We start from the raw sequence: 17,281 nt of genomic DNA, 5'->3' as shown, positions 1-17,281 counted from the left end.
ATTTCACGGACACTGGTGGTAATAATCGGGGGAAAAATAGCAATGACACCTGCACTGCTATTTGAGCTGCTTTGCGGCAGGTGTAAGCTCAGGTCATATTTGTCATATACCATCCCTCCTGGATCATGTCTTTGTGACAAACAACAAAGAAATGTGTGCTGCAATTACAGATTAGATATGTCATGAGGGAATCATTTTAGAGACAAGACCAAAGGCAAACCAGTGGAAAATAACAAATCAAAACAATATTTTTCGAAGTACCTTGAGATCACCACCAAAACTCAAAGGCAATCTGCCCAAAAGATTTTGTCAAAATCTGTCTGTTTTTTTAGTATAATCTGTACATGGACAAAAAAGCAAACAGACATGAGGGCTCATAACATGTTATTCCTTTGGCGGTGGTGCGTGAAATGGTGGGAGTAAAATACGACATTCCGACAAGGATGCACAACAGTCCATGTTTTTATAGCTCTGATGAAAAACCTTTTCTGAAACTGCAGTCTAACTGATTTAACAAACTATGCAGAAAAATAATCAGTCTGGCTTCATATACTGTACAACTGGACTAAAAACACCAAACTAATGCAATTACTATTCAAAAAATGTTATGTACATTATTCCACACTTATGTAGTAAGCATTGTCTTTTCAAAGATCCTATTGTCTTCCTTACAGCAACAGTCCCAGGAGGAAAAAAATTCCACAATACTTTTTAAATTACAAGACTAAGGAGGTTGTCTATTCTACAGCACTTTCTGCTGTTAAGTTAAAATAACATATCTTTTCCAAATGAGAATAGCAAAAAAAAAACAACACTGCTGTCACTAACAACACTGATTTCCAAATAATGAATTGAGCGAGAATCTACTCAGTCACTGTAACTTCGTTTCAATGAGGCTTTTATAGAGGCACAGCTGTGAGACGAGGATTTTGAAGTAGTTAATGGAAAAATCAATGAATTAAGTTTCACAAGGAAGTAGTTCACTACAGAATGACACTACATTTGAAACAACCACTAATGACCATCATTTCATTAAGATTATTACCACCATCCACATTTTGAGAAATTCCATAACAACATTTCCCAGGAATAATACATTATACACTTACCATCATGGTTTGGGTTGCCAAGTGTCCATGGTTCATCTGAGTCAAAATGTGTGTCCCCTCCTATTCCAGGTCCTGGGAAGTAGGCGTGGGCAAGAAAGCCACCTTCGCCATCAAAGGGTGAGCTGTCGCCATGAAATCCTGAGGCAAAGATGATGGTGATGTCGACATCCTTCTTGGTCCTTTCCAGCTCGCTGTAGGGCACAGCCTCGAAGCGGAGCGGTGTCACATTTTGCCAAACGTCGAAAGCCCGCCGAATGGCATCATGGGTCTCCTCAGAACCCACTTTTGGTGTCACGTTCTTTATGCTGTAGAGACATTAGACACAGTAAGGAAGAATATAGCTTTTAAAGCAAGTCTGTCATTGTGGGAGAATTTTATCCTCATTCAAGATGACTGAATCTATTGTAAATTAGCCCAGTAAGGCTCATGGGTGTGTTCATCAGCTGATAAATCTGTTGGGTCACTTGGGTGTTTCATACAGCTGTATCAGTCACCTCTCCATCACACTGATGTTGAGACTAAGGGTGGAGGTTACAATAAAAATAGTATATAGTCAGAGTTGGTATAAATTTCCCTACAGCATGGATTTTGTTTATACCATGCTAACCAGTCGAGCAGGCATCAAGGTCATTAGTCTGTGCCAGTGAATCATCTGGGAAAGAAATGACAGCTCATGCTGCTTTGTTTTACAATGAAAAAAATGGCAAAAAGCAGTACAACATAAGACCAGTGGAACGCCCTTCGTATAGACACAATTCGAATTTAAGAAGTCACACAGTGAAAAATAAATAAGTTGCCAACTGTTGGATGAAAGTGGTTGGAATAATTTTTATCACATCAACTCAAAACACTGCAGAGTATGTGGAATGCAAAAAGAATGTCTCCTCATTGCAAATGTCAGCTAAATCACGATAGTAAGAAAAGGAAGCACTGCAGATTAGCTTGATTTTTGTCACATTTCATTTTTTTCTTTTTAAAGATTCAAGTTACTTGAGAAAAGGTTTTGTATTTTCTTAAATTTACAACAGTTTTACTCCAAAAAATGTTCTTAAAGTACCTCTGTACTATGTGAAATATGGCGCAGCAATACAGCTAAGTGTATAGTCATAGTTGTGATCCAGTTCCCATTGCAGTACTGTACTATTTCATTCATTTTCTACACCCACTTATTCCAATTAAGGGTCATGGGGACACTGGAGACTATCCCAGCAGTCACTGTGAAAGAGGCAGGGTACACCATAGACATGATGCCAATATATGGGAGGGACAGACAAACAGTCACTCACACCTTTGGGAGGTGATGGTCTAGTGGTTAAGGTGTTGGGCTTGAGTCCAGAAGATCATGGGTTCAAATCCCCATCTGACTGGAAAATCACTAAGGGCCCTTGGGCAAGGCCTTTAATCCCCTATTGCTCCCGGTGTGTAGTGAGCACCTTGAATGGCAGCACCCTGACATCGGGGTGAATGTGAGGCATAATTGTAAAGTGCTTTGAGCGTCTGATGCAGATGGAAAAGCGCTATATAAATGCAGTCAATTTACCTATGGTTTCCCATTACAGTTTCGCATTCAAGTGAATGGGAACGTGTGTCCACACTTTTGACTGGTAGTGCAAATTTAAATTCTCAGAAAAAAGAACATACTGTGATGTACACAGTTACCATTCATACTTTAAATTATACTCTGATATAAATTTTAGTTCATACTGGCAGAGATGGGAGTACGTTACCATCAAGTCACTCTCAAGTCATGAATCAGCAAGTCCCAAGTCAAGTCTCAAGTCATAATGGCCAACAATTGTTTGCAAGCAGACATGGGACTTGACTTGGGACTTGCTGAGTCATGACTTGAGAGTGACTTGACAGTGATTTCATCCCACCTCTGCTTACTGGTTTTGGGAATCAGATTTGTTGTCCATGCTTGAGCACTCTGCTGTTTTATTGAGTGAGTTATCGAGCCGAATCGAACATTAATGATTGTACACTGGACAGCCTGACTGTATTTAAGAAAATATGGATTGTAGGGTGTTGTGTTGGATGCAATATCTGAAGCCAATAACAAATATAATCATGCATTTACATGTATTTGTTAAAACCATTATTGTAGGTTTAACTATGCTATTATTATACTTTATATACTAATTAACGTTTTTGTTTATCTTGTCAGCTTGCTAGGTACGGTTGGCTTATTAACGGCTAATTTAGCTCTTCTAACTATAACTATCTTATTTTCGTTATTTACAATTTTATTTTACATGGTGTAGATATAGATTATGCTTTTTATTTTCCTATAGTATGCTAGCAGAGTTACTTTAGAAAGATACCAATACACATTACATCATAGCTTCTGTTTCTATAATAAAATACCAGATTTATAGCTTAGCCTACTAACTATAATTTAATTTTGCTACTAGTCTACATACTAAAATACCTATACTATAATCTTCTCCGTATTAATATTTAGGTTTTAAAACCTACTCTTGTATATTATATAATGCCATATTTTTTTGTATATGTTGTTTATTACCCTTATTATTTAATTATCAGTTATATATATGATATCTTTCTTATGTCCTATTATTTATTATTATTATATACGAGGTCTGTTAGAAAAGTATCCGACCTTTTTATTTTTTTCAAAAACCATATGGATTTGAATCACGTGTGATTGCACCAGCTAAGCTTGAACCTTCCTGTGCATGCGTGAGTTTTTTCACGCCTGTCGGTTGCATCATTCGCCTGTGAGCAGGCTTTGTGTGAGCAGTGGTCCACCCCTCTCGTCGTTTTTTTATTGCGAATAAATGTCTGAACGATTTGGAACTTTGCTGCATCAATTTTTTTCCAGAAACTGTGAAAGACCTCCAGGTGGACACCGTTCAGAAAATTAATATGGCTTTCAGGGACGATTTTATGGGGATTACACAGATTAAGGAGTGATCCAGACGGTTTAAAGACCGCCCACAACTGCTGAGAGTGCGCCAAACTCCGAGCGCCGATCGACAGGCTCAAACCCCGCTGAAACAACCAGATCATTTCCAACGTGAAGGCTTTGTTGATCCGGGACGTCGGCTGACTTTCACAAAAAGGCAGAAGGCGTGGACATCAGCACTTTTTCGGCACACTCCACTGTTACAGGAGTTTTTTTCATGGAAAGAAAAGCAGAGGGACGTGTCACGGAGCCATTCATTACGCGGCACAAAACCACCTCCGTGTTGGTCTCATAGGACGGCTTTCAGGTTAATATTAATTTTCCGAACGGTGTCCACCTGGAGGTCTCTCACAGTTTCTGGAAAAAAATTGATGCAGCAAAGCTCCAAATCGTTCAGACATTTATTCGCAATAAAAAAAACGACGAGAGGGGTGGACCACTGCTCACACAAAGCCTGCTCACAGGCGAATGACGCAACCAACAGGCGTGAAAAAACTCACGCATGCGCACGAAGGTTCAAGCTTGGCTGATGCAATCACACGTGATTCAAATCCATATGGTTTTTGAAAAAAATAAAAAGGCCGGATACTTTTCTAACAGACCTCGTATATATTCTTTTTTCTTGAGCCGCTTGGGTGGGTAGGGAGAGTTCCCATGGGATAAAAAAAGCTTTTCAACCTACCATTCCTGGTTCTCAAGACCAGGCACCTAAGTGGCTCTACTCTACTCTTTTCTACTCTTCTATTTTACTTTTCCTTTTTAGATATTTATATATACCTTAGTATACTAGCATAGTTCCACCTTAGAATTGGAATATAATATATAAGATATACCTAATGAATTTTCATGCATGTGTAAAATATTTAATTAATTCAAAAAATTATTCCCCATGCAAAACAAGTTATTGTGGGTCACCTGGTACATTTACAGAACTCAGGAAAGGCCAGCGTACACTGACATTGTCACGGGTAAGATACGGAAGAAATGAGAAAAAAAAAAAAGACTTGAGAAAACTAATTTTTTTTTGTTTTTTATGATGTTTTGAGGTCATGAAATTAACATGATTAGGGTATGCATTTAATCAACTCACTCATCTTCAACTGCTTATCTGGGACTGGGTAGCAGGGATTAATTAAACTATAATAAAAATTAATCTGATTTAGAGTGGACAGCTTTCATTTAAAAAGGGGATGGGCGGATGCTTGAGGAGGGCGTTCCAATGTGCGGGTATGGCATATACAGGTAAAATACTGCCTCGTCATAAACTCTTCGTAAAAATTGGAGAAGACAGCAAGCACTACAGCTGCAGGTGCTGAACTATGTGTGGGAAGAAATAGAAAACCCACCTGTTTTTGGATGATACACAACACATCTAGCAACAAGTTCTGACTACAAGTGAACAGTGTTGCCAAAGTAACTTTGAAAAGTTACTTTATACAGTTACATTTTATTGTTACTTTATAGTTACTTCATTAGCAGCTGTGAACAACCTGTCAGCAGCTGCTGAATGTAACTAATGAAGTAACTAGTAATCTAACTTGGTATTTTTTTTTAGATTGAGTACTCAGCAAAGTAACTATTAGTTACTTTGCTGAGTACTCAATCTTAAGAGTAATCAAGTTAGATTACTAGTTACCTTATTAGTTACATTACTTATTAGTTCCAAGTTGTTTGCACCTCCTAATAAAGTAACTGCATAAAGCTGCTAATAAAGTAACTGTATAAAGTAACTAAAAAAATAACTGCAGCAACACTGCATGTGAACAGTTTTTAATTTCAAAATCTAAAAAAAAAAATAAAACTGTTATACGACGGAGTGCTTGTTGCATTATGCTTTAAGTCTTCATCTACTGAGGATATGCTGAAGGCTTAGCTGAAGGCTCCACTGAAAGCAGACTCACTCTGTTGTTTCATAAAGGGCTAAGAAAGAATCTAAATTGCTTATTTTCCTGTTTCCCAGTCATATAAATTCCAGTAAAAGTTAAATATCTAATGGTGGTGGTATGATGCCAAAGTGTCTGCAAATAATTTCTCTGTGTGGCTGCATTTTGCATGAGGTTGTTGAGATATTGCGGTTACATTTTAAGCTAAAAGTAAAGCACAATGCAGATTGTTTTCATTTTTGGAAACGGATCTGAACTGTGCATCATGAGCACAGCTCTCTGCCATGAAAGTGCCATCATCATGCTTGCGCTTTGGCTCGATTGTCCCACCCCAATACCGTATTATCCAACCTCAGTTGAAGAGCACGCACGCACGCGCGCACACACACACACACACACACACACACACACACACACACACACACACACACAAAAGGAGTCAATTATGCTGGGTGGCCACTCAGAAAAGGGAAACAAAAAAAACAGAAGACAGTGGAATCGCACAGACTGTCTCTAAGTACGTTGATGCATGAGAAACAAAAGTCAGTTTGGTAAAACTCTTGTAACACATGTGAAAAAGGCCTGCATGATCACAATCCACCCACCAAAAATAATGTTGCTTTGCAGTTTCCTCTGCATGGTATCATTTTGTGCTCACTCTGTCCTCCGACAGAAAGCTAAATGGAGTGATTTGTGACAGAGCCCAGCTGACTCCTCCCTCGCTGGTTTTGAGTTGTTGCAGGTGTGGAGAGGCAAGGACAATTTCCTGCCTCTGGAATTTATTTCCTAATTACAGATTATCAACAGCCCACTTGCCTGCTGAAAAAGCCGTAGTCTGACTCCATATTCACGAAAAGCCTCTCTCCACTTATCCTCTCTGAAAATATCTCAATTTCAAGGTTGATTAAAATACGTTTCCATTCCATATGCGTAGCTATGCTTGCATCATCCAACTCAGATAGTGAAAAACAGCACCATGTATCTTATTATTTTAGCAATGTAATGTTAAGCAGAAATTTCAGTCAAGCTGATACAGAAAAGATGAAATACTTCAATTTGTGTGCCAAATAGCAATGTGCTATTATTTTTTTCTTTTAGCAGATTTCCATACATTTTCTTCTTTAACAGAGAATATTTTACCAAGTGCAGCATAGTGAAGCCAAGCATGGCGAGGCATACTAATATTAGACCGGGGGTCTGATAGATGCCTATATTTTAAGAAATGCCAGCTTTGATACATTTTAAACAGACATTGACAAAATTATGTAATCAGCCAAGATCATGTTTAACAGCTGGCATAGCTGTTTAGCTTCATAAAAAATTATACAACAGAAGAGGTTGTCCACCAACTACACGGTAACAGGATGAAACCCTCTCATTCCTCCAGTATCTGTGCATTCAATGTCTTTTGGCAAGACACTTGAACCCTAAATTGTTTCATGCTGGTTATGAGATTAAAAGAGGCATCATCCTCTGGCTCAGAGGATGGAGAAATTGCTCCATATTGTTAATAGTGCAATTAACACTCCAGCCACTAAAAAGTATAAATGGAACCTCGCTCAAAACCACATAAGGGTAATGAACGGATGATGGGTACAGAGACATTATCCTATAGGGATACAGAAAAAGTGCAGCAGTGTGCAACTATAGAACATTCTCTTTGGTCTTCCTTGACTTAACTGTGATTTCAATTGGAATCATTTCACAAAAATGAAACTCCAAGTTTGTATTAGACTTATCAACAATATTTAGAGAACAATATTCAGCATGATTAGAATTTCAATGCAAAACTTTGACAAAATATTAGTGTAACTGATTTTTCAAGTCTTTTAGTTTTTAATACCAAGCAGAGAAACCTCAACCTCTCAAATGATATATTTACCTCACAAGTCATAAATGGTGACTGGGAATGCTGTCACACCCTCATTTACTGCTCAGTTTGCAGTAACTGTTGTAAGCATCATCTCCCAGGATAACCAATATTACAAACACCAGCTGATAACGCATTCGCCCTATTGCGATATCACAAAATCCCTTGCAGACCAGAGAGTCACTGCAGTCAAAAAGAGAAACCACATGACAACAAATGTAAATGAACATTATATTACCAAAATGTAATTTTTTTTTGCTTTTCGTCACGTTAATAAGAGACTACATACATGAGACGCTGGAAACTTGCAAAATCAAATATTCCAAATAATCCGTGTCTGCTATGTTTAACCTGCATGGAATTTAATAAACGCAAACCGAATTTCAGACATTTTGTTGTGTGGGCCGCTGAAGAGGAGGTACTGCTGGCCCACCACCACCAGAGGGCGCCCTGCCTGGAGTGCGGGCTCCAGGCACCAGAGGGCGCCGCCGCCTTACGAGAGCAGTCAGGGTGACAGCTGTCACCCATTACTGGACACAGCTGACTCCACTCAGCACGGGGGTATATCATCAGGACGGCGTCTCCACCTCAGTGCCGAGATATCGCCTTAAGACTGAGGTAACGTTCTCTGCATTCATATTCTGAATAACCAACTAAGACTTGTAAACCTTTTCAGGACTGCTGACTACTAATAGCTAAATTGCTTGGATAAGTACTCACCTTCCTGCTATATATTGTCAAGAGGTGGAGGCGGCTTCTCCCCTCTCCGTTACTGGGTGCTGTCGCATCCACATCTGTGTGTTGTTGCTCTCTCCCGCCAGCAGTACCGGATCCGACGAGCGGAGGCAGTGGCCACCTGGGAATTCGGGACTTGGCGGTTCCAGTATTTCCAGGGTTCGGTGGCAGAGGAGATCTGGGTGGTTCCGGTTCGACTGAGACGGACGTCTCCTACCTTCGAGCCTGCCCACACGACACCAGCGGATTCGACCCCAAATTGTTAATTGTTGTATTCGTTGTGCTCGTTTCACAACAGTAAAACTTGTTATTCACCTTCCTCCATTGTCCGTTCATTACGCCCCCTGTTGTGGGTCCGTGTACCTACACTTTCACAACAGGATATCTCGGCCAGCGTCATGGACCCCGAGGGGCGTCAACCGGCTGTTGAACGGCCAATGGAAGACCAAGGCGCGTCGGCGGCTTCGGGAGGGGTAATCGGTGAGTTGCAGCGGATCCTCACCGCTTTCACCTCTCGGATCGATTTAATGACCGAGCAGCACGTTCTCCTAAACCGCAGGGTGGAGGCTCTCGCCGCACAAGTGGAGGCGCGCCCTCCGGGCGCCGCTGCGGCTCTCCCTCCCGAGGACCCTGCGCGTGAAAGTGACGTTCCACTGGTCGTTCAACGGTCCCTTCCTCCGTCCCCAGAAGCATACATAAGCCCTCCAGAACCGTACGGAGGCTGTGTGGAGACGTGCACGGATTTTCTGATGCAGTGTTCGCTCGTCTTCGCACAGCGTCCCGTGATGTACGCGACTGATGCTAGCAAAGTAGCTTATGTAATAAATCTGCTTCGCGGGGAGGCACGCGCTTGGGCTACAGCGCTCTGGGAGCAGAATTCACGGCTCCTTCATACATACGATGGGTTTGTACGGGAGCTCAGAACGGTGTTCGACCATCCCAACAGAGGAGAGTCCGCTTCAACCGCACTACTGTCAATGAGACAGGGGCGTCGGAGCGCAGCTGCCTATGCAGTCGCCTTCCGCATCGCGGCGGCGAGATCCGGCTGGAATAGCACTGCCCTCCGCACCGCCTTTGTAAACGGACTGTCACTGGTCCTAAAAGAGCACCTGGTGGCGAAGGACGAACCGCGGGACTTAGATGGGCTAATCGATTTGGTCATACGACTCGACAACCGGTTAGAAGAACGCCGTCGGGAACGAGGCGAAGGGTGTGGCCAGGCACGCGTCGTCCCTCTCCCTTCCGGGTCCGATCGAGCTCCGCCCTCCCCACGCTCCTCTGTTCCTGCACTCCGTGCGCCTATGGCTCCCCCTGCTGACAAAGCTATGGACACGAGCAGGGCAACATTTAGGGCACCTGGAGCACAAAGGAGGCGGGCCCACGGAGCTTGTTTTGTTTGTGGCTCGAGTGAGCATCTCGCAAACGACTGCCCCGAGCGGTTAAACTCCAACGCCCGCCCCTAGAGACTGGGCCAGCGGTGTGCCAAAACATTCACGTGGGACACACCCACATTGCCACACGACTCCCAGTCACGATCCTGTTTGAGGATTCAACCCTGAAGGCCCCAGCACTGGTGGACACGGGCTCTGAGGGGAATCTGCTGGACAGCAGATGGGCGAGGGAGATAGGGCTCCCTCTGGTGGCTCTTACCTCGCCTGTGCAGGTTCGGGCGCTAGATGGCTCCCTACTCCCACCAATCACGCATAAGACACCTCCAGTAACTCTGGTGGTGTCAGGTAACCACCGGGAGGTGATCGAGTTCTTTGTGACTCAGGCCACCTCCCGTGTGGTTTTGGGTTTTCCCTGGATGCTAGAACACAATCCCCGGATTGATTGGCCGTCCGGGGTAGTGGTTCAGTGGAGCGAAACCTGCCATCGGGAGTGTCTAGGTTCCTCAGTTCCTCCCGGCTCCCAAGCTAAGGAGGACCTCGCTGACGTGTTCAGCAAGGATCTGGCTCTCACGCTTCCTCCCCACCACCCGTATGATTGTGCCATTGATTTGGTTCCAGGCAGTGAGTTCCCGTCCAGTAGGCTGTACAACCTCTCACGGCCGGAGCGTGAATCAATGGAGACCTACATCCGGGACTCATTAGCTGCCGGGTTGATCCGGAATTCCACCTCTCCGATGGGTGCTGGTTTCTTTTTTGTGGGTAAAAAAGATGGCGGGCTTCGTCCATGCATTGATTATAGGGGGTTGAACGAAATCACGGTTCGCAATCGATACCCGTTGCCCTTGTTGGATTCGGTGTTCACCCCCTTGCATGGAGCCAAGATCTTCACCAAGCTTGATCTTAGGAATGCGTATCATTTGGTTCGGATCCGGAAGGGAGACGAATGGAAGACGGCATTTAACACCCCGTTGGGCCATTTTGAGTACCTGGTCATGCCGTTCGGTCTCACTAATGCTCCCGCGACTTTCCAAGCGTTGGTAAACGATGTCTTGCGGGACTTCCTGCACCGGTTCGTCTTCGTGTATCTGGACGATATACTCATCTTTTCCCCGGATCCTGAGAGTCATGTCCGGCATGTCCGTCAGGTTCTGCAGCGGTTGTTGGAGAACCGCCTGTTTGTGAAGGGCGAGACGTGTGAATTCCACCGCACTTCTTTGTCCTTCCTGGGGTTTATCATCTCCTCCAACTCCGTCGCCCCAGATCCGGCCAAGGTTGCGGCGGTGAGAGATTGGCCCCAACCCACAAGCCGTAGGAAGCTGCAACAGTTCCTCGGCTTTGCTAATTTCTACAGGAGGTTCATTAAGGGCTACAGTCAGGTAGTTAGCCCCCTGACAGCCCTGACCTCACCAAAAGTCCCCTTCACCTGGTCGGATCGGTGCGAAGCCACGTTCAAGGAGTTGAAACGGCGCTTTTCGTCTGCACCAGTTCTGGTGCAGCCCGATCCTAGCCGCCAGTTAGTGGTTGAAGTGGATGCCTCGGACTCAGGGATAGGAGCGGTGCTCTCCCAGAGCGGGAAGACCGATAAGGTTCTTCACCCATGTGCCTATTTTTCCCGCAGGTTGACCCCCGCTGAACGGAACTATGACGTCGGCAATCGGGAACTCCTAGCTGTGAAAGAGGCCCTCGAAGAGTGGAGACATCTGTTGGAGGGAACAGTCGTGCCATTCACGGTTTTCACTGACCATCGGAACCTGGAGTACATCAGGACCGCCAAGCGGCTGAACCCCAGGCAAGCCCGCTGGTCACTGTTCTTTGGCCGTTTTGACTTCCGGATTACCTACCGTCCCGGGACCAAGAATCAACGATCGGATGCATTGTCCCGGGTGCACGAAGACGAAGTCAAAACGGAACCGTCGGATCCCCCGGATCCCATCATCCCGGAGTCCGCTATCGTGGCCGCCCTCACCTGGGACGTGGAGAAGACCGTCCGGGAGGCCCTGACCCGTGACCCGGACCCCGGAAACGGACCAAAGAACAGACTGTACGTCCCACCAGAAGCTAGGGCTGCAGTCCTGGACTTCTGTCACAGTTCCAAACTCTCCTGTCACCCTGGGGTGCGAAGAACCGTGACAGTCGTCCGGCAACGCTTCTGGTGGGCATCCCTGGAGGCCGACGTCCGGGACTACGTCCAGGCCTGTACCACCTGCGCCAGGGGCAAGGCCGACCATAGAAAGACCTCAGGGCAGCTACAGCCACTGCCCGTGCCCCTGGTCCCACATCGGCCTGGACTTTGTCACGGGTCTCCCGCCGTCCCAGGGAAACACCGTCGTCTTCACGATAGTGGACCGTTTCTCCAAGGCGGCCCACTTCGTGGCCCTCCCGAAGCTCCCAACGGCCCAGGAGACAGCGGACCTCCTGGTCCACCACGTCGTCCGTCTGCATGGAATACCATCAGACATCGTCTCCGATCGTGGTCCCCAGTTCACCTCGCACGTCTGGAGGAGCTTCTGCCGGGAACTGGGGGCCACGGTCAGCCTTTCGTCCGGGTATCACCCCCAGACCAACGGGCAAGCAGAGCGGGCCAACCAAGAATTGGAGTAGACTCTACGCTGTGTGACAGCCGCGCACCCGACGGCCTGGAGTACCCACCTGGCCTGGATCGAGTACGCCCACAACAGCCAAGTGTCATCAGCCACTGGCCTCTCCCCGTTTGAGGTGTGCTTGGGGTATCAGCCCCCCTTGTTTCCGGTGGTCGAGGGAGAGGTCGGCGTGCCCTCGGTCCAGGCCCACCTACGGAAGTGCCGTCGGGTGTGGCGTGCCGCCCGCTCTGCTTTGTTGAAGGCCCGGACGAGGGCGAAGAACCATGCAGACCGGCGGCGGGCCCCGGCCCCCAAGTATCGTCCTGGGCAGGAAGTGTGGTTGTCCACCAAGGACATTCCCCTTCAAGTGGACTCCCCCAAACTCCAAGAACGATACATTGGTCCCTTCAAAATCCTCAAGGTCATCAATCCCGCCGCAGTGAGGCTCCAGCTTCCGGCCTCGCTGCGGATTCATCCAGTTTTTCATGTCTCCCGGATAAAACCCCATCACACCTCACCCCTCTGCACCCCGGGTCCGGCACCACCTCCTGCCCGGATCATCGACGGGGAACCGGCTTGGACCGTGCGCCGGCTCCTCGACGTCCGTCGGATGGGCCGGGGTTTTCAGTACCTGGTGGACTGGGAGGGGTACGGCCCCGAAGAACGCTCCTGGGTGAAGAAGGGCTTCATCCTGGACCCGGCCCTCCTGGCCGACTTCTACCGTCGCCATCCGGACAAGCCCGGTCGTGCGCCAGGAGGAGCCCGTTGAGGGGGGGGTCCTGTTGTGTGGGCCGCTGAAGAGGAGGTACTGCTGGCCCACCACCACCAGAGGGCGCCCTGCCTGGAGTGCGGGCTCCAGGCACCAGAGGGCGCCGCCGCCTTACGAGAGCAGTCAGGGTGACAGCTGTCACCCATTACTGGACACAGCTGACTCCACTCAGCACGGGGGTATATCATCAGGACGGCGTCTCCACCTCAGTGCCGAGATATCGCCTTAAGACTGAGGTAACGTTCTCTGCATTCATATTCTGAATAACCAACTAAGACTTGTAAACCTTTTCAGGACTGCTGACTACTAATAGCTAAATTGCTTGGATAAGTACTCACCTTCCTGCTATATATTGTCAAGAGGTGGAGGCGGCTTCTCCCCTCTCCGTTACTGGGTGCTGTCGCATCCACATCTGTGTGTTGTTGCTCTCTCCCGCCAGCAGTACCGGATCCGACGAGCGGAGGCAGTGGCCACCTGGGAATTCGGGACTTGGCGGTTCCAGTATTTCCAGGGTTCGGTGGCAGAGGAGATCTGGGTGGTTCCGGTTCGACTGAGACGGACGTCTCCTACCTTCGAGCCTGCCCACACGACACCAGCGGATTCGACCCCAAATTGTTAATTGTTGTATTCGTTGTGCTCGTTTCACAACAGTAAAACTTGTTATTCACCTTCCTCCATTGTCCGTTCATTACGCCCCCTGTTGTGGGTCCGTGTACCTACACTTTCACAACACATTTTATATATATGACTCTAGAACAAACAGGACAAACAGTGCTGTAAAGGACAATAATCAGGATGTTAAAGAGCAAACTTCACTTTCCCCCAGAACGGCATGAACAGGAAGCGATCGCAGCTCACAGCAAATCCCATTGAAAATAATGTCTATAAACCCAGAGAATATATTCACAAGTGTTTAAGGCACAATATATAGAGTTTTATGTTGCAATGTTAATGCAGTTGTCTGTGTGCAGCGGTTAAAGTGCAGCCTGATCAGAGCATCTCAATGCATTTCTTAATGTCAATGACATCTCGCAGCGCGGCGAACTCTTTAAAGTTTTGCAAGATTTGGTAGGATTTGAAACATCAATAGGGCAAATTACATGATGTTTCACACATAAAAATACCATAGCATCATGTCCACAACTCCCCAGTAAGGCAGTACTATATGGTGTCTCAAAAAATGTACCCAGAAGTATTTTGACAGCACAGAAAAAACAATCAATATCATCAGACATTTTCTGCATGACCATGTGGCCGAAGCATGTAATTTTTCTCACCAATGCAGTTTTTTGTTCAGTCTTTCTTTTTTGATGTTTTAACCCTTTATTGTTTACACCACATGATCAATGTAACATCTTTGACTGTTTCTGTGTAGGCTCTCAGTTGTCCAGGTGGTTTCCATAGTAGAGAAGCTTGAATCTTCGACTGGACTGGGTTGCTTGATGTGAGGACGTTTCGCTTCAAATCGCAGAAGCTTCCTCAGCTAAAATTCTTGCTCTGGTAGTCTGACTTCTGTCTTGACTCTTGTAGAGAAGAATAAAGCGAAACGTCCTCACGTCAAGCAACCCAGTCCAGTCGAAGATTCAAGCTTCTCTACTCTTTGTCTGACGTTTCGCAAGAAACAAATCATCCATCTCCAGTTTTCCGGAAAACCAGCAAATTCAAGTCTCCTTGCCATTTGCTGTGGAGTGAGTTCACTCTGAGACTGAACTTGGATGGAAAGAGATGCAAGTCATCCCATAGGATACGTTGCACAGAACTCAATGATCTTTGTTCTCTGAATTAGGGTCAACTGCTGCATTTTCCTGGACTTTGATGTCTTGCAGAACAAATATTAGGGTTCCTGAAATGAGAAAAACACCATTATTTCCCAGGAAAACCATTTCCTTGTATTCATATTTCAGAGTATTTTTGGGTACATTTTTCACCTGCTGCATTGTAATTGTCAGATTTGATAGCCTGCAGGAAATGTTATGAACTCCACTCAAGAGCCATTTTGCCTTTTCCATGAAAAAAGAAATTTTTTGCAGTTAAAAATATGTTGGGTTTTTTTTGTGGACTTTGACAGTAAATATGTTAAAATGATGAACAGGTGTGTTTTGGGAGGATCCATCATAACCAGTTGTAAGGATAGTAGTTGCACAGTTTTCCCAAGGATAACATTTTTGAGGAAGAAGTGTGAGTGTTCAGGAAGAAATACAACCAAGTACAGAGTGGAAAATGGGCTTGAAAAACCACTTGGGTCTAAAGGATGCTACAGTGGTATGTAAAAGTTTCGGCACCCCTGGTGATTTCCATGATTTTCCTTTATAAATCATTGGTTGTTTGGATGAGCAATTTCTGTTAAATATATCATATAGCAGACAAAAAGTGATTTTTGAGAAGTGAAAATAAGTTTATAGGATTTACAGAAAGTGTGCAATCATTCTTTAAACAAAATTAGGCAGGAGCATAAATTTGGGCACCCAAACAGAAAAAGTACATCAATATTTAGTAGATCCTCCTTTTACAGAAATAACAGCCTCTAAACGCTTCCTATAGCTTCCAATGAGAGTCTGGAGTCTGGCTGAAGGTATTTTGGACCATTCTTCTTTACAAAACATCTCCAGTTCTGTCAGCTTTGTTGGTTTCCGAGCATAGACAGCCCGCTTAAAATCACACCACAGATTTTCAATAACATTCATGTCTGGGGACTGAGATGACCATTCCAGGACATTGTACTTGTTCCTTTGCATGAATGCCTTAGTAGATTTTGAGCAGTGTTTAGGGTTGTTCTCTTGTTGAAAGATCCAGCCCCGGCAAAACTTCAACTTTGTCACTGCTGATATTGACTGGAATCCATGTGACCTTCAGTTTTAACAAGATTCCCAGTACCTGCACTGGCCACACAGCATGATGGAACCACCTCAAAATTTGACTGCAGGTAGCAAATGTTTTTCTTGGAATGCTGTGTTCTTTTTCCGCCCCTTGTTATCTCCAAATAACTCAATTTTAGTTTCATCAGTCCACAGCACCTTAATCCAAAATTAAGCTGGCTTGTCCAAATGTGCATTAGCATACCTCAAGTGACTCTGTGGCGTGTATGCAGAAAAAGCTTCCTCTGCATTACTCTCCAATACTGCATCTCTTTGTGCAAAGTGCGCTGTATAGTTGAACGATGCAGAGACACTATCTGCAGCAAGATCATGTTGTAGGTCTTTGGAGCAGGTCTGTGGGTTGACTATGACTGTTCTCACCATCTTTCGCTTCAGCTTATCTGAGATATTTCTTGGCCTGCCACTTTGGGCCTTAACTAGTATTGTGCCTATGGTCTTCTATTTCCTCACTATGTTCCTCACAGTGGAAACTGATAGATGAAATCTCTGAGATTTTGTTGAACTGATGTTGAATAATCTTTGTTTTCAGGTCATTTGAGAGTTGTTTAGAGGCTCCCATGTTGTCACTCATTAGAAGGGATGCAAAGAGGGGAAACATTTGTAAATGGCCACCTTAAATACCCTTTCTCATGTTTGGATTCACCTGTGTAAGGAGGTCAAGGGTCAATGAGCTTACCAAACTAATTTTGTGTTCCAATAATTAATGCTAAATGTATTCAAATCAATAAAATGAAAAGCACCTGCCTAATTTTGTTTAAATAGTTATTGCACACTTTCTGTAAATATTAGGAACTTCATTTCAAATCTCTTCTCAAATATCAGTGTGTTCGTCTACTATATGATATATTTAACTGAAATTTCTGATACAGACAACCAATGATTTCTAAAAGAAAATCATCGAAATCATTAGGGGTGCCCAAACTTTTACATACCACTATATCTCTTCCATTCATGTGGTCAGCAGAACCTTAACAATAGTGTTGCCTCTCTCGAAAGCATGGAACAGGACTATATTTTTCTGCTCGAGATTTTCGTTATCTCTCCCATGCTCACCATGAGCTGGTGAGTCATGGAGAAAGAACTTTTTTTCTGTGTGTTTGTAAGTGTGATCACAAGACTTGGAGAGAAAGTGATAGCTGTTGC

The 17,281-nt window shown here is 45.0% G+C and overlaps 1 protein-coding gene across 1 annotated transcript in view; it reads right to left on the bottom strand.

The window, feature by feature from the left end:
* LOC117511393 (matrix metalloproteinase-16-like) overlaps nucleotides 1–17,281 on the bottom strand; it is a 542,347-nt gene that overhangs the window by 290,297 nt on the left and 234,769 nt on the right. The window contains 1 exon segment of the mRNA XM_034171438.1: nucleotides 1,110–1,414. Within this exon segment, the coding sequence (XP_034027329.1) occupies nucleotides 1,110–1,414 (305 nt within the window).

The sequence above is a fragment of the Thalassophryne amazonica genome, chromosome 1 (genome assembly GCF_902500255.1).
Source record: "Thalassophryne amazonica chromosome 1, fThaAma1.1, whole genome shotgun sequence".
NCBI lineage: Eukaryota > Metazoa > Chordata > Actinopteri > Batrachoidiformes > Batrachoididae > Thalassophryne > Thalassophryne amazonica.
Note: the sequence above shows the minus strand (reverse complement) of the source record. Positions and strands in the feature narration are given on the sequence as shown.